The 17,065-nt window shown below is 45.7% G+C and overlaps 6 protein-coding genes across 6 annotated transcripts; 1 reads left to right on the top strand and 5 right to left on the bottom strand.

The window, feature by feature from the left end:
• Window positions 1–645: 645 nt before the first annotated feature.
• GL218_03868 (54S ribosomal protein RML2, mitochondrial) lies at window positions 646–1,963 on the bottom strand (the record flags this gene model as incomplete). Its single annotated transcript, XM_033580447.1, has 3 exons — window positions 646–756; window positions 819–892; window positions 952–1,963. The coding sequence occupies 3 exons, from the start codon at window positions 1,961–1,963 to the stop codon at window positions 646–648; spliced, it is 1,197 nt and encodes a 398-aa protein (XP_033436191.1).
• Window positions 1,964–3,628: 1,665 nt separating this feature from the next.
• GL218_03867 (G2/mitotic-specific cyclin-B) lies at window positions 3,629–5,337 on the top strand (the record flags this gene model as incomplete). Its single annotated transcript, XM_033580446.1, has 4 exons — window positions 3,629–3,637; window positions 3,741–4,985; window positions 5,042–5,180; window positions 5,231–5,337. 4 exons carry the CDS (start codon window positions 3,629–3,631, stop codon window positions 5,335–5,337), a joined length of 1,500 nt encoding a protein of 499 aa, XP_033436181.1.
• Window positions 5,338–6,282: 945 nt separating this feature from the next.
• On the bottom strand, window positions 6,283–6,822 carry GL218_03866 (uncharacterized protein; the record flags this gene model as incomplete). Its single annotated transcript, XM_033580445.1, has 1 exon — window positions 6,283–6,822. One exon carries the CDS (start codon window positions 6,820–6,822, stop codon window positions 6,283–6,285), a length of 540 nt encoding a protein of 179 aa, XP_033436182.1.
• A 1,110-nt stretch (window positions 6,823–7,932) lies between these two features.
• GL218_03865 (uncharacterized protein) lies at window positions 7,933–8,742 on the bottom strand (the record flags this gene model as incomplete). Its single annotated transcript, XM_033580444.1, has 1 exon — window positions 7,933–8,742. The coding sequence occupies one exon, from the start codon at window positions 8,740–8,742 to the stop codon at window positions 7,933–7,935; it is 810 nt and encodes a 269-aa protein (XP_033436183.1).
• Window positions 8,743–11,593: 2,851 nt separating this feature from the next.
• On the bottom strand, window positions 11,594–14,761 carry GL218_03864 (Solute carrier family 40 member 1; the record flags this gene model as incomplete). The annotated part of the gene is made up of 4 exons (XM_033580443.1): window positions 11,594–11,970; window positions 13,966–14,414; window positions 14,476–14,528; window positions 14,591–14,761. The coding sequence occupies 4 exons, from the start codon at window positions 14,759–14,761 to the stop codon at window positions 11,594–11,596; spliced, it is 1,050 nt and encodes a 349-aa protein (XP_033436184.1).
• Window positions 14,762–15,675: 914 nt separating this feature from the next.
• GL218_03863 (uncharacterized protein) lies at window positions 15,676–15,966 on the bottom strand (the record flags this gene model as incomplete). The annotated part of the gene is made up of 1 exon (XM_033580442.1): window positions 15,676–15,966. One exon carries the CDS (start codon window positions 15,964–15,966, stop codon window positions 15,676–15,678), a length of 291 nt encoding a protein of 96 aa, XP_033436185.1.
• Between the last annotated feature and the right edge of the window lie 1,099 nt (window positions 15,967–17,065).

Genomic DNA, 17,065 nt, shown 5'->3' with positions numbered 1-17,065 from the left:
GAGTATTCATTGACGATGCACTTCAAGGTTATGATCTGTAATTTTAAGCTTGTGTATTTAGGGTATTGCAAGATGTGAAAAGGGATATTGCAAGCGCCTGTGGGTTATTTAACTTTGGCTTAGGCTCGCAGTTTGTTTGCATACTCCTTACATGAGGGTTATAGATAGCACTGGCCTCCACCAATCATCATCGTTTCGGACTGTATTTCATTGTATCCAGGAGTAGCTAATAATTTAAATATACCTAAACATAGAGTTTACCAAAGCATTTTAGAAGCCTAGAAACTTGGAGAATATGTGTTCTTACGTGTCAAAGTATAATTTACATTTGACGTTGTCGATGTGCATAAAACACGTGCCCACGGCTCACCACATGAATTTAGGCTATATGATTAGGAGAAGAGAGGCTGGCCTATAGGAAGAAAATAAACACAGGCGGCACATCACGTTGCAATTCACACCTAAGCGTAACTTACCTGTCGAAAATACACAGTGTTGTAAAGATATCTAGCCAGTGATAGCCAGAGTTGTACGATGACTCGGTTAATATGGTACACTTCAATACAGAAGTCTCGCTCTTTTCGCTGAGACTGTAGGTTGTACATATAGACAGAGTGCATAGGACTCGCTCGAAGAGGGTCAATTCTATGACTCCTTGCCTTTCTTGTCTCTCCGCTTGCCCATGTTCCGTACCCGAGGAACCACAACCCATTTGTTGGGGTTGTTCTTTCTGCGTGTCTTGTAACCACCTTTCGACTAAGAGAATGAGTTAGTAATTGAGCATTAAATTCAGCTTCAAGGGATGAGGTGAGCCATACCGGTGTACCCCAAGGACTTGTCGGGTGTCGGTTACCCTTTGATTTACCACGACCACCTCCATGAGGGTGATCCACTAGAAGCCAATAATTAACATCATATCTAACATGAACTTGGATCGCGTATCCAACATACCTTTGTTCATTGCCACACCACGTACTGTTGGTCTGATGTTCAACCATCGACTTCTACCAGCCTTACCAAGCTGTCGGTAATGGTGGTGAGGGTTACTCGACACGCCTATAGTAGCACAGGCATCCTTGCTGACTCTCCGGACCTCGCCGCTCTGTAGTCTAACATTGACATATTTACCCGTCATGACCTTGACTCCGTCATCCCTTACCTCTTCTTCCTTACTCTCAACGACAGCAAAGGTCCCCGCACTTCGGCAGAAGACAGCACCTCCCTTTGGGTGAGAACCGACGTTGTATACCGGAGTTCCAACGGGGATAAGGTGTAATGGCAAGCAATTCCCACGATGTGCCGTCTTAGCAGCCAGAATACCCGGATCGATGACTCCACCCATACTTTCGAGAAGGTCCTGAGGGATACCAGACCGATAACTTTGTACTACGTCACCAGCCCTCATACCCTCGGCTGCTACGATGTACGTTTTCTGGCCGGTAGCTTCCTCGGTGAGTAGCGCAATATGTGCGCTACGGTTCGGATCGTACTCGATTCGTTCGACGAGGTGAGGACCGGCAAGCCAGCGGTGGAAATCCACCGTCCTTATCCTCCGCTTGTGGCCACCACCACGATGCCGGACTGTAATTTTGCCATTGTTGTTACGGCCACCCTTCCCCATACCCTTCTTTGGGAAGGTTAACGGAAGGAAGGGCCTACCTTTCCATAAGTGATCGTTGATAGGTCGCTTAAGATGTCGCACACCGGGTGTCCTAGGTTTGTATGTACGTAGGATTAATGTCGATTCCCTTTCAGACTTGAGTCCGGACGGAGCGTGCTGCCTCGCGGGTTTAGGGGGAGCCTCTTCATCTTTAGGAACCCTAGGTACATAGTCGACATCGGGGTTGGGGGGATGTGCAGCCTCGCGAATTGTCGCATAGCCTCGGAGGGGCAGACTTAAAGAGCATTGGCAATTAGCCAGCACCCTCCGGGCTGAGACGGACAATATCCGCGGCTGTAGCATTATATCATCTCACAGCTAGTGATGGCATATATGTCGACTAAGACACACTCGGCAGAGAAAAGCTAGGCCGGCCTTGGAGGTTGGGAACTAAAATTCGGAAATTGAAGCTATTCTGGAATTCAAATTCTTTTGAGGTCAAGGGTAGAGGCTTGGCATTATAGCTTAATTGAAGATTTCGTTGATCAGCCGAGTTTTTGCCAGTGTTGAGGCTGATGAGTTAGAGATTATGTAAGGTTGTAAGGTGAATGGGGCTGAAAATTTAGTTTAATGATTCAGGGCATGAAAATTATTAGATTCAGCCACATCTTACTGTGAGTTGTAAAGTACGGATGAAGTATGAACCCCTGCAAACACGGGATCACGTCAGTGGATTGGTCAAAAAGAAGTGAATCCTCCGGGCCGGCGAAGTTTGTCCAATGAAAATACCGTTGCCCCTCCGTTGCTTCTGTTGATTCAAGTGGGCTTGTGGGGTCAGTCACGTATCCAAGGAAAAACCGAAGCAGGTGCGGGTCCGCAACAACCGTCGTCTGGTGGCAGACCCGTTATTATGTACAGTCGTACCGTGTGGGATCCTTAGATCGCGTCTTGCAGTCTTGCAGTCTTGCAGTGATGGAGCTACCATAATTCTTTAACCAGTACCAACCTCTCTCCTTCAAGACTCTACTTAACCTACTCACTTTACTTACCATCTTCCATTCTCAAAACACGCAATTGAGAGGGCTACTCTGAACCATATTACCTCCCTTAAGTACCAATTTTAAATCTTCGTTCACTAGTTTCACTTCAAGAACAATAGATTCTCCAATATCCAACATAGTCTAATCGGAATTTGACTTTTGGTGGCTCGACCGAGATTGCTCGCGTGTACACCAGAGATTCTATTCTCACTTTATTACCGAAGTATCAAGAACTACCTAGTTAGGTATTAAGGCCCTAAGAAACAACAGCTTAAACAGGGGTATATCTGCCCTAGAAGCTGCCTTGAGAGAGCCCCCCCAAATTCGCGCTAGGGTACCGTGTATCTGCTACGTGCAATAAAATAGGTACGTGCAAACACATCCCTCACGTCAAAGTTACGGGTACCTCCACCACCACGCTTTTACTTTCGAAACCCACCCAAAAGCCAAACATTGGCCGCACTCTTCAAAAACATCACTGTTCCCTCTACTCATCAACAACATTCAATCATCCACTTTACAACCTTACATACCTTTTCACGAACCCAATTACCTCTTCTATTCCCATTCTATCCCTCATTACTCCACCACATTATTCTCCAATCACGCCGTCCACGAATGTTTCTTACTAGCATCGCGTCTTGTCTTTAAGGTTCACTGCCTGATTTTAACATTTGCACTATTCAGCGCTTGATCTTTAATTAAAGCTTGTTGACAGACACTCACCCTGACCCATTCAACAATCAATTCATGTATGAAATGTTTTTTTTCTCTTACTCTTATCGCAACTTATTAAGTTTTTGCTTGTTGTCCTGCCAATGCCTCGCAAATTACGCGTATATAAGGCGGTAGCTTCGCAGCATTCCCTACATATATACCCACCCTGCATATATGCACTGCACGTTCATTCAAGCTTTTGCTGACCTATTATTACAGACTTTCAATCTAACTGTGATTTCTAAATCAAGCAAATTCGTCCACTTACAAGATGCCTCCGGTAAGTCCTATTTTATTTCACCGACTTCTTCGCCGATCACAGCTCTTATCCAAACTTGGCGCTATATCGCGTTATTCGACATAATCTAACTTAACTTTTATAGGGACGCTCTGTCAGACAGCGAGTCGCTACCAATGAGAACGACGAAAATGCAACTGCAAATGCTACGCGTATGACGCGTGCAAAGGCCGCGGCTCTTGATCTCGATGTCACATCTCAGCCGGCCAAACAGGCCCTTCAGTCCAAGAAATCCGCAGTTAACGCGAATCCTACCGCTCAAAGAAAGCGCGCCGCCCTTGGTGATGTCAGCAACGTTGGAAAAGGGGAGGCCGCTGAAGGCAAGAAAACTGCTAGCAAAGTTGGTCTAGTCTCTAAGGCCGCACAACCTACGGGAATTCAGAAGACCACTGCCCGTGCCACTTCAACTCGATCTGCTTTGGCCGCCAAGGAGGCGAAAAAGCCCGAGGTGAAGCGAGCAGGATCCGGTTCCGGTGCCCTTGGTACGACCCACAAGAGAAAAGTCACGTCAACAACAATCAAGCAAGACGTCCTCTTAGAAGAGCCGGTTCGCAAGAAGGCCAACACAGTGAGCAACGAACCCGCGAAGCTCGAACGCTCGGAAACCAAGTCATCCAAGTCGGAAATCGCAGCCGAGAAGGCCGTTGAGAAAGAAGATGCTTCCTCCAAGGAGGAAGCTGGTTTTGTGCTCCCCGAAGGTGTTAAGGATTTGGAAGAAGAAGGTCTAGATGACCCTGTGATGGTGGCTGAATATGCCCATGAGATCTTCGAATACCTCAAGGACCTCGAATCCAAGTCGGTACCCAATCCTGATTACATAAGACACCAGGACGAGCTGGAGTGGAAGACGCGAAGTATTCTTGTCGACTGGATGATCGAAGTTCATACCCGATTTCATCTCCTTCCCGAGACTCTCTTCCTCGCTATTAACATTATCGATCGATTCTTGTCTCAGAAGGTTGTCCAACTAGACCGCGTTCAACTTGTCGGTATTACAGCCATGTTTATTGCAGCCAAGTACGAGGAGGTGTTGTCCCCTCATGTCAGCAACTATAGAATGGTATCCGATGACGGTTTCAGTGATGCCGAGATCCTTAGTGCAGAGCGGTTTATCTTAGAGACATTGAACTACGACTTAAGTTATCCGAACCCCATGAACTTTCTCCGACGAATCTCAAAGGCAGATGATTACGATATTCAATGTCGAACTATTGGAAAGTTCTTGATGGAGATCAGTGTCGTCGACTACCGATTCCTAGCATACCGACCTAGCCATGTTGCTGCTGGTGCCATGTATCTTGCTCGAATGATACTCGACCGTGGTGAATGGGTAAGTGTTTATGTTGTAGTAGCTTTATGTTTATGTCGTCTTCTAACTCCTATCAGGACCCCACCATCGCCTACTACGCCGGATACACGGAAGAAGAGATAGAACCCGTGTTTGAGCTTATGGTCGATTATCTGGCTCGTCCCATTTGCCACGAAGCCTTCTACAAGAAGTATGCTAGCAAGAAGTTTATGAAAGGTATGTCATTATGCACGGTCACGCTTATTTACTTTACTAACGGCCCATAGCTTCGTTGATTACGCGCCAATGGGCCAGGAAGAACGCGCCTATTTTTGGTATCACGGACACAAAATTATCTGTGGACGACCTTTCGTCGCTGGAGCCGGATTATTAATACATACCATTCAATTGCACTATGATATTCCTACGTTAAGAGCCTTACTGAGTGTCAGGATACTCAGAGTCTCGTTGGATGATGGCCTTACGATACCAGCTTGTATGACGTTCGGCCGATGATTCTCATAATCTTGATTGCGGATTTTACTCCTTGAGCTGATGGACGTTTTTGATCCGGGCGTCTAATTTCCATACCCACGACCAAATCGACTTCCAGATGCTGCCTGGAAGTCTTTTCATTATACCAGGCCCCCCGGTTATGGTAGCTTGCAGCTACGTTGACACATTCGTCTCTCATATTTCCCCTGTTGTGTGCTAGGCACACCACGTCACGGTAAAAAGTCTCGGGCGTCCAGAGCTGGTGGCGTTTTGCCTATTTACGAAATTTCCGGTCACTACCGCTTACTCAGCGGCTATCGTAATGCTCTGCTCGGGTTTCACGAGCTTGGTTCTGTCTCTATCAACAGAGTTTCGCCAGCTCAGCCTGCTACTCTTCTCCGAGAAGGTTTAGTAGACGGCCACCCGGAGCTGGCTGTCGATAGGTAGTTCGGAGGGAACTTCACAGGTTGTACATATTATACTGTTAAGCGGTTCGGATTAGACCAAGGGGCAAGGGCAGGGGGGGCTGGCAGTACGATTTGCGTTGCATTAATCAAGGTTTTTCATTAACGTTAAAACTAATTCTTGTTTTTCGTGAGACTGCTTGTGATGCTTTTGTCTATTCTCAAGTGAGAATTATTGATATGGTTAATAATGTTTACTGATGATACCTTTGTTGTGAATTTAGATGTTTCTTTAATTTCACTATGACCAATTGCAGGATTGGGGATCAGTAGGTTAGGCCGAACTTGTTGAAATCATTGTTCTACTTTATGTTAACTACGCATACTGCCTTTACTAATGAAATCAATGGGATTAATTAAAGGTGCTATCTACCTCTTAACTAACCTGTTTGGGTTTTCCGCTTCTTACCCCTAAATACTCTAGCCAGTAGTCCTTTAACACCCACGGGGCCCCATTCCTCGTCCCAGCGAGCGAGATATGCCCTACGCTCCTCAAGGGCCTTCTGTCGAGCAATTACTCGCGCTTCTGCCTCTCGGGTTACGGCGTTGCGTTCGCTTGTCATGCGCAGGAAACTACCCGTCGAGGGCGGTGCGCCGGTGCCGCCGGTAAGTAACCAGTAGGTTAGCGGAAGGGGTTTGTCCAGCTCCGAGTTCTGAGGTTGAGGAGTTGCGGGCGCGATGTCTGGAGAGACGGTTGGAGGTTGGAGGTTGTTGGGTGGGAGAATCTCGGATGTATTGCTTTTAGGGGGGTTGGCATTCTCTAGTTCTGGGTTACTAGGTTCGGGGTCTATGTTGGTAGTGTCGGTGTTGTCTTGGGCCTCAGTAGAGCCGTTGATATTGGTGTGGGGGCTGGGTATACCATTGTTGTTGGCGTTCGAGCTGATGTTGTCGCTGGCATTAGATTCAGCTGTCGTAGACATTGTGATGGTCTAGTATAAGTTAGCCATAATGTCTCGTGGCTACATGTGTCTTTTCGATTCAAGTGGGTTTATAGGTGAGCTTAGGGGATTAGACTTACCAGAACTGAAGATCCAACTGATAGTTATAAGGTTAGTTCACGCTTCACGATATAAGGGTATAGCATGAGAAGATCAGTACTGAGAAGAAGAAAAGGGGGAAGGGCAAGTCTTATGAGAAGACTCTTATATATGTCTTTAAGGAGCATATTTGGGATTCATGTACTACTATCCTATGACTACCATCTGAAAATAAGGATGATACTTTATTTTCATAATTACTCATCTTATAAGCTCTACGACATCAGATACCTTCAGGTTAAATCTATCTTATCTATATGATGCGATCGTATGTCTAACTAAAAATCCCAAATTCGGACTCTTTTCCCGCCTGATTTGATGCCAATGGTAGAAATACTATAACATGTGATGAACAGAAATATATGAACCGCTACACTCGTTACTACGTGTCACGAGTGTTAAGTTGGCAATTCAACAAACAAAGTCACATTCAGGGGTTGTCTATGTCACATGACCAAATGGTCTACAGCATATTAAGTCACCAAAGATTAAGACAGAGAGTTTTGTGTGTGATACCATGTACGTGATGCCGTAGGTAGTGGCATTTTCACGTACAGAGGGCATATATATTGATAGTGAAGGAAGTCTCGTCATTATCGCTTAGCCCTGTTGGCTGTACGTCCGTTGCCCATCTCCCCTAATGACGATATATTGACTTCTTACCACGACTACCAATTTTCCTTCCCAACAATAGTGTCCAACCGGATAGACGACAAGTCACTCATATCCACATGGCGTAGGTCTGCCAATAGTCGGTGTTGGGGGAGTCTGCGGTTCCTGTTTATCGTACTGGGTTTTCCGACAAGGAACTCCTAAAGCTGAATAGCTAAAGTATTACGCCTGTAATTAATTATATTAGTATATATGAATGATTTTGAACTTCAGTGGGGGGTTATCACTTACAGACTCGCGCAAGTAGCGCGCTATTATACAGATCTCAGACGAGACGCTCCAGTTTGGATTGTCTCCCAGTATATAGTGGGACGGTAACCGCTAATAACTGGTTTGAGGACAGTCGGTAATGCCCTCGTAGTCTGAGTCTGCTTCGGTGTACTTTGCTCGCTTTGAGGGCCGCCCTCTCGGGGTTGGACTTTTGCGAGAAAGCTCGAGTTCAGCCATGCCAGGGACTAGTTTGGTGTCCATCCAGTCCTCGTCACCGTTCTCCCTAATCGCTGCGTCGAGATCTTTGTCTTGATTCTCAACTGCGGTGGCGCCTCTCTTACGAGATTTTGGCGCCTGGTTGGGGGATTGAGGTATTGTAGGTGATTCGGTATTGGTGGCGTTGTTTTGACTAGGTGGACTGTCTGCCATTCGATGGAGCTCTGCAGCAAGGAACCGCCGGACAGGATCATGTTCGTGATACCGTATCCGCTTAGGGTTGTTGCCGTAGCCAACGAATGTACCCCCGGAGTAAGACTGCTGTGCCCGACCCTCCCGTCCGCTGGAGGAGCGAGATGGTGTGCCCCATGCCGAAAGGCGCCAGTCTGGTGGGTGTTCCGTCATGCGTACGGATTTGACGATATTCTCCTGGAACCAGGGATATTTGGAAGCCGATGAGCTCATCCTGTCTGATGTTGGAGAGTCAAAGGGCGATGGCCAGGTGGGCATCTGAGGCATTTGATAATGCTTTTCCAATATCTCATGGCCCGAGAGCGAAGTCAATTTGACGTCGTCTTCATCGTCGAGTCCGTAAGCAATCGCAGGAGTCAAGCCCCGTCGTGGAGTTGTGTGAGGCAGAGAGTGGAATCCATCAGATGAGTCAGGTGACGGCTCTGGCGGAGGTGTTCTAGGTACGGGAGACATGATGGTAAATGTCTGAGGTACTAGAGATTGAGAATGATGAATTGATATTAGATTGGTGTTTCTAGATATCAATTGAGAGAGTAGTCAGAGATGGATATGTTTTTGTAGAAGAGAAAGTTAAGAATAACTTCACAGGGGGGGATGTTAGATATTTATACACCACCAGGAGGAGAGGTACAAACAATATGGGACGTACCCGTAAGTATATACAACAGGTACGAACACAGTAAGGAGGTCGGGTATAGTTGCAAACCAGTTACAATCAACTTAAGTGGTCTGTTCACAGGAGAGACACGACGATGCATTGGTAATATACGCGGTGTGTACGTTAAAAAGGTACAAACATAATTGTAGGGTTGGCGACAAGTCAATATCAGGACATATCGTACCTAAGTACATAGGTATGTACCTTGGTATATATATAGTCCAAGTGAATTGTTACGAAAGACTATATGATGTTGGGACTATGTTGCCTGGTTGGTTGTTTGCCTGCGTATGGTTAGCACGGGTCTATACCGACGATGTATTCGTCTCTTCGATCGGTGCTTACTGGCTTTATATTAGGGAACGATCTATTAGGTACCTATCGAGATATAGGACATCCGAATATAATCCAACGCTCCCTTATTCCATCCAGTAGCCCTCTTGACATCCCCCTTGGTATTTTCCTAAGTACGTCCTACACAAGCCATCCCCGACAGTCTGCCATTATAGAGGCCGATTGTTTGTTTCCAAATTCGAAGGATCCAAATCGTACTTCTATGGAGGCTATGTGGGTAAAACAAGGACGCTCCTGTGGTCATTGGTATATACACAATAGAAACCAAGATCCAGATGTGTGACTTATCCTATTTAGCGCCGTGGCGCGGATGGACTCGAGGATATGCTTGTATGTGATGATCTTGTAGTTGACGAGCTTGTAGTCGACGAGCTTGTAGGGGGTGAACTTGTCTGTGACTAGGAGCTAGATGACTAGTATTACTAGTGGTTTGGGGGGTTGAAGGACGTCTTTTCGTACTTTTCTTTGGTGGTCCCTGATCCATTTCGCTGGGCCGTCCGCCATCTACTTGACCGTCGTAGCTATTTTCCGTACTTCCATATTGAGAAACGATTCGCTTCTTTGTATATATGTTTATACGTCTTTTCAAAGAGATTGTCTTACCCAAGACCTGGGAGCCCTGAGGGTTATTGCGCCTACGAGGAGCAATAGGAATAGAATCTCTAACTTTAAGATAGTGGAGTTTCTTTGCTAAGGATTTCCGGGCTGCGACCTTCTTTGTAATTTTCTTAGCTGTGTAGTCGGAGGTCGGGTTTAGACGAGATTGTTGTTCTTGACTGTGCCGAGGATAAGGTGATCCTGGTACTAAAGGATGAAGAGCTGGAAGAGGTAGCGCAACACTGGGTAGGTCGACAGGTCTTATCTTCTGCTGTTGTTTAAGACGCACCCAGCAAGTAGACTTGCTTCTAGAGTCAGAGGTGGGCAAGTAGAATGGGGATGGCTCTCTAAACTGGTTGTTGGAGCCAGGGGTCGGTAGCTTCTTGAAGTAGTGGTCGAACATGGCACGACTGGTGGGTGAAATTGACTCCAGATTTCCATTCTTGAATCTTCTACGCAAGGTGCTAAAAGAAAAAGCACGAAATTGGACTGTCTGAGTCGGCATGTCCAATGGGCTCCTGGGCCGGGGAGAAGGAGTTCGCGGTATGGGAGCCATGATGATGGATGATAGTAGTATATCAAACGTCAATAAAGTGGTAAGTTGGTATATGATTTGGTGTTTCCATTGTCGCGATAAAAAGAGCCGATTGAGATGGAAGATGTTTGTAGTGAAGATGGAAATAAGAAACTTAGGAAAACAACATTGCGAGGAGAGATGACAGATTTGTGCAATAGCCTAGAAGGTCCGTGCAAAAATTACAACCTAAGCAGAACAAACCAACGATTATACGGCAGGAAGGCGCAAAAAAAAGTCACAGCCCAAAAAAAAAACCCTTAGGTGGCAATATGCAAGCAAAGTATAAACGTAGAAAATAGATTAGGTGGTCTGTTCGCAAGGCACAGGCTCAATTGTAGCAGTGAGTATCAGACGTAAGTTACTAATATAAGGACATATCATACCTTTGACATTATTGGTCCAAGCTGAGAACCGAAGTGTGATTATACTATACGTGACATTGGTTATGGTTACGAAAAATTTGAGTAGAGTAATGACGAGGTTAGGTTTGTATTAAACATTACTGAGCTTTATTGGGTCTGTACTATGAGTCTAGGAGGCAAACAAATAAACTAGGTGCCTAAAGCATGTATAGGAGCAGTAATAGGGTTTTGCTAATATCAAAGCTATGCTCATGATTTTCCGGTTTTGCGTTTCTGATTTGCATAGTTGATGGGAGGTAGCAACGAGTCTTCCCCCTTTGCTAGATGTTCTATCTCACATTTGACCTATTGGGTCCCTCTCCTTCGTCATCATTGCAACCTGCCACCTCCTACTCGTTTTGTAATGTACTAATCTCGATCATGTTCTGCTAGGCAATGTGCAAAGTTGAAGTCTTCTGGTATTTGCAAAGGGGGATTGTTGTATACAATATAACTAAACTAGAGATTTTGACATCGTTAGCGAGTGGAGATGTAGCTCGAGTTTCATGACTTACCTTTTAGGCTTGTATACAAAGTGGTGATTAGTTGACAATCTACTAACAGTGGCTATGCTAACGGTCCTCGTAAAAGTTGCGTATTCTGAATCTTTGTTTGTTAGTTAATTATCGTGTATAGAATCTATTAAGCATACCTTTATTAGATCAGACGGTGTAATGAACATTAATGTCTTTGTGCTTTGCGTGGCTTCACCACATATTATCCCTTCGTGCTGGGGATATGCCAGGCAGAGTCTTTACCGTAGCGGGCAGCGTATAGCGGATGTACTCGCGGATGAGGGAGCTGTTGGGAGTCGGCAGCGATACTGGTGTCCATATCCGGGTCACACAGCTTCGTACGTTTCACAGGGTGTGTATCCTCCATCATATCCCCAGTTTGACATCCGGCATGGAAGTCATGATCGCTACTCTCCATGTCCATATCTGTAGCTGCGTTTCGCTTCTTGGGGCGGCCATATTTGCCAGCCTCAAGATAGTTGAGCTGAGTAACCGGATTTTCATCTAGCACGAGCCTGTACAGCTCCGCGGCGAGGAATCGCTTGCTCTTGTCAAAAGAAAACGGCTTGTTCGAGTTAGCTACTCCACAACTAGCAGGGCTAGGGTTTAGGAGAGACTCGGAGGGCAATGGGCACGGGGTGCCGAGTGAAGATAGACGATTAACAGGACGATCAATAGGAACGCAGTCAGATGTCCGTATCCAAAACTGCCTACGATAATGTTCCCTGGCTGATGTGCTCTGGAAGTTGAAAGTCGGCGAATCGAATGGCGACGGGTGTTGCAAAAGCTGAGCCTGACGATCAGCGGAAGGTAGTTCTAGTCCTGGCATATATTGCGTAATGATTGTTGGGGACTTTATAGAATGGCGCCGATGGTGATCGCATGATGAGCGTTGCGGCGTAGGAGAGGGAGTTCTCGGCGGGAAAGACATGAGTGCAAGAAGCCTTTGTGTGTAGAAATTAAGTGAAAGACAATTCTATGTTGGAGCTGATATACTAATAACGGAAGTTGAAGGAAGTTTTGTAGTAGGATGGATAGGAAGATAATTGTGAAGATGGCTGCGATTAAGAAGTTTGCAAGTTTGTAAAAGAGAGAGGTAGAGCTTTTTGGATTCGGCAACTGTACGACTCACGAAGAACGACCAAGAAAGATATTCACAACTTTAGAAAATACGGGGCTGAATAAGAATGAGTGAATAGTTGAAAAAAAGAATTTAGGTTTTGGAGTCAAGGCTACAGCGCGTGGGTTAGGTTAAGAAAAAGGATCGTGACCTATGGTGGGACTTGAGCCCTGAGGGGTGCTTAGTTGTTAAGACCTAACCTGCCTAAACTTACGGCGGGAAGGTGCTTGATAACATATAGCGACAACATCTAAGGGGTAATATATGCTGTAACACATCTCTGGCCTGCCTGTCGACTACCCCCTTTTTTGTGACCTTCCCCCACTTTGTTAGTGAATGAAGCCCCCCTATCTCCCCCCTATCTACCACTCGACCATCCACCAACCACGTTCATTGACGCAAAACCCTCGAGCTAGCTTCTCCCAGTGAATTAAATGGCCTCTCTGTCGACGAACCCAACCGGCGTACATAATCCAGCTGATTAGCACGGACACCAAGCTCGCCAATGCTAGCCACTTGTACTGCTCCGTACGGGGGAAAGCTATGGCTGCACCAGCGCCGAGGAGCTCGAATATGTTTACCACCGAGTTCTCTGTACCCGCGAAACTTGACCGTTGGTGTTCCGGGACAAGTATCTGCGTCAATTGCTGGGTAGTGAGGTCGAAGACCCATACGCCGAGTCGCGAGAACGCCAGAAATGAGAATAAGACGACGCTCCAGCCCGCATTGGGTGGAACCTTTTCGTTGATAAACCTCCGGATAACAGCAAATAGGTTTTCTGCTTCCTCTTGTTGTGCTGAGATTGCCCATAGAGCTAGAACAACCGGTACCTTTGCAGTTCGTAAGTATTCGTACGTGAGATACCAATATAATCGCATGGGACTAGGGACGTACGGTATTTATTATTTGCCAGCTTATACCCCAGAGCCCAAACCGCTGCAATCCTATCATGGTTTGGATATCTCGGTTTCCTTCGTCATCATCAGCAATCAAGCGAGCCCCTGACTCGTCGTCTTCGTCTATAGGGGAAGTAGAAGCGTGGTGATGCGTCTTTCCCATGTAATCGATACCTCGGGGGGTAATAACTGTACTGCTTATCTCAAATACAGAACCAATACCCCTGGCCAGCGTAATTATATTAAGCGAGTAACCTATATTGATTAGATAGGTGATGAAGGTAGCTCTCCAGGTCAGCATGTTAAAATGTAGAAGTGCTAATGCGACAGACGGAACCCAGACAGAGGTGCTGAAGTACATTTCGAAGCCATGAAAGTACTGTCGAGTCCTTGATATCCATGATCTTGACGTTCCTTGCGTTACCACCGCTGGCTGCGAGGTAGGTGTATGTACTACACGTGGTGCTTGTAGCAAGGGGCTGCTATTCCATACTCGCTTCGCAGAGAAGACTTCGATTGGGATGCTAATAAGACTAGTAAGTCCCGTGAATATAACACCTAACCGGATCGATCCGAGGATCGAGATAACGGCTGAAATCAAGATGGGCGAGATGAGTTTGCAGACAAGATCAATCCTCCTCATGACAGCATTTAAGTGAGTAAGGTCATAGGGGTTACCAGCAGGAGCAGCAACGGTGACGACCCAATCTCGCTCCATCGAGATAAGATTAGCAGACGCACTTAAACGCTCGATAATACCGAGCGTCACAGCGATGGCGAACCCTATACCCTTGAGGATAGCGTTTTCAGGTAATACAAAGGTTGCTTGGCGTCCTACCAAGTCCTCCTGACTCAATATCAAGACCCAGAAAAAGGAGCCGAGAATAACTGAGCCGCGATTACAAACGATAGTCGAGAGCAACGTGCGGAGTCTGCTAGGAGACTTCTGGACCCATTGCCCAACCGAGCTAGAGAACAGGATCATGGCAAAATATACTATGATCATGCTGCAAGCTTGTATTAGCAACAAGCTTAGAACAAGTTTTTAACATAGTCGGTGAGACTTACCGTAACGCAGCTGCTACAAGGGTATCAGGATATGCGGCTGCCGTAAAGAGAATCTATCGACGTGGTGAGCCGGTATGAACATAGTTCATCGAGCCGCTTCTTCTAGGAGACATACTGCCGCGAACTCATAACCACGAGCGTTCCAAGTCGAGAAAGCATGGCTAACATATAAATTCAAGGCTTGTGCTCGAGTGAGGCTAATCGGAGTGATACCGCTATTTCCGCCGTCATGAGAGCCATCGTCAGGTAGCTCGAAGCTACTTTCGCTCTCGGTATCGCTATCCATGTTATACTATTGTTATAATTCGACTCGAATACCTGATGGAAGCGGACCACAACTACGTAGTATACAGCTAATTATTATAATAAACCATGCTCAGTAAAATAATTGCTATAAGCTGTATTTTTTGGGTTACAATGAATTGGCCAATAAGTGAGTCAGGCCGAGAAGTTGTTGAATGATGTTATATCATTGGCGAATGCCATAATGTAGACATATGATGTTATTTCCTTAGCGGGGCTTTGACCGGGATTGCGGCCGGTCGCCGGAGCTTTCTTATTCATATATTTTTATTCATGTATTGTGTAATTGCCTATAGACACAATTAGTTGATGAACTTTGATAGGTAAAGTGGTAGTTATAAGTGACCAAAATAAAACTATTCTACTAATAAAAGGGGAAGCTTAATTTATTTAACTAGGACCTATTTGTTTGACTAACATCATAAAGCTCACACAAACGATTCAAACAAGCAAATTTAATTTGGTAAAAACCAGCCTGTTTGAGCAAGCTGTATCTTATTCATTTCCTCGTAAATATCTGGAAAATCTCTCTTCTAAAACTGTATCTCATAGAGCGGCAATTGCAAAACTCCGAATAAGCCCATTCCTGGGGAGCGCCATTAAACCCCATTCCTGACCGACCCCCGTGTGCTCCGCGATTGTGATATCTTCAAGTTCTGTGTGTCGTGTCCCGTAATCGTGGGGAAACGTCCTCAGTCAATAAGACCCGTCCCATCACATCGTGCATTGACCCAAGGTCATCCGCGAAACTCCTCCAGGGGTCCCCATTTTAATATATGATTAAGCGCATCTGGTCTGGCCATCAAGGTCTATAGTAAAGGTTTGTTTGGAAAAAAAGAAGCAAGCTTGAAAACTGTTTACTCCGTATGACGAAGGTAACTAATTTTAAGCTCATGTTTAGAAGTGTAAGGATCCCATTCGCTCTTCAACACCGCCCCAGTAGACGATGGGTCTGGGCTCGAGCATGTTTAACTCAGGCCCAGAGCTGCGCTTCTCTGCTTCCAGGTCGGCAATCGACGGTTGTCTGAATAATACAGCATTGATCGTGCTCACGGGTGATGAAGAGCTCGAGCTGTATGATTGATATGAGCTTGTTGAGGAAGTGGATGCCGTAGATGAGCGGCGGAAAGATGTGCGAATCCCGCTCGGGGTGAATCGAGATCGGATGGTCTGGAATCGCGAATGCATCTTGAAGGTGTTTTGTTCCAGTTTGATATGGGATTTGAATAGGTCGAAGTTGGCTCAGGTATTCCTTAAGGCTTGGCTTGGTGGTGATTAAAAGTGCGTAAAAAAGAGGCACAGCCTGTGAGTTTGGAAGAATGCGAAGTGAATGAAGGTTTCAAAGCTGGCTTTGGGTTAAAAAAGATAGGACGATCTATTCCGGAGAGATTCGTGAATAGAACAAACAAGTAATACTTGTTAGGTGAATGGGTCCTAGGTGAGGAGTGATGGAAGAAACAGACACTACAGAGGAGTCTGGAGGAAGAAGGAACACAGATGAGATACGGCCCGACGTAGTTTTAAGTAGTAGGAGCGCGGGAAGATCTACACCAAGTCTCCAGCCTTAAACTAAGGGTTCAAGGGTTGTGAGGTTGGATACGGGATGGTGCAAGATAGAGAGGAATGCGCATAGTAAGGAGGTCGATAAACATCTGATCCACTTTGGTCATGGGTTTGACGGAACAGGGAGATATGACAAGGACATCGCTTGTGATGTGACTTCGTTAAAGCATATACATCTCCTGCTCAGGGGTTTGAACATCAATGTCTAGTTTTATTAATGCGACAAGGACTTACGTATTTTTGTGGTTGTGGCTATACACTTGTATAATATAGGAGCAGCAATTTATGAGATCTCTTATGTAACAAACGATAGTACAACGCCTACGATCGATACTAGAGATGTAACGAATGGTAGGACACGACGAGATGCAGATACTGGCCTAGATCTGCGACCGAGCGAAAATAGTCTTTTTCTTTTCTCGCCTATTGTACGTACAGTACGCCCCTTGTAATAATGTTAGCTTACTGGACGTGCACGATACAAAACAAGGCTTCTAATTCTGGATAAACAAACGCCCTTTAAAGCATCTCAACTATTATACCAGGTTTTTATAGCATAAAATACCCTGAAACGACGTTTTCGAAAAGCTATAACAACCTCATAGGGCGACAATAGATATACGCTTTAGGATTTTAGCAAAGTAGCTCTAGGGGTCCGCTGAATAACATTATTACAAGGGGCGTACTGTAGTGTAAGTGGTGGTGAAACAGACGAGTATTCTTC

This window comes from Daldinia childiae, assembly GCF_008694065.1.
Source record: "Daldinia childiae strain JS-1345 chromosome Unknown Scaffold3, whole genome shotgun sequence".
Classification (NCBI taxonomy): Eukaryota; Fungi; Ascomycota; class Sordariomycetes; order Xylariales; family Hypoxylaceae; genus Daldinia; species Daldinia childiae.
The sequence above is the reverse complement of the archived record's forward strand: the minus strand, read 5'-3'. Positions and strand labels throughout refer to the sequence as shown.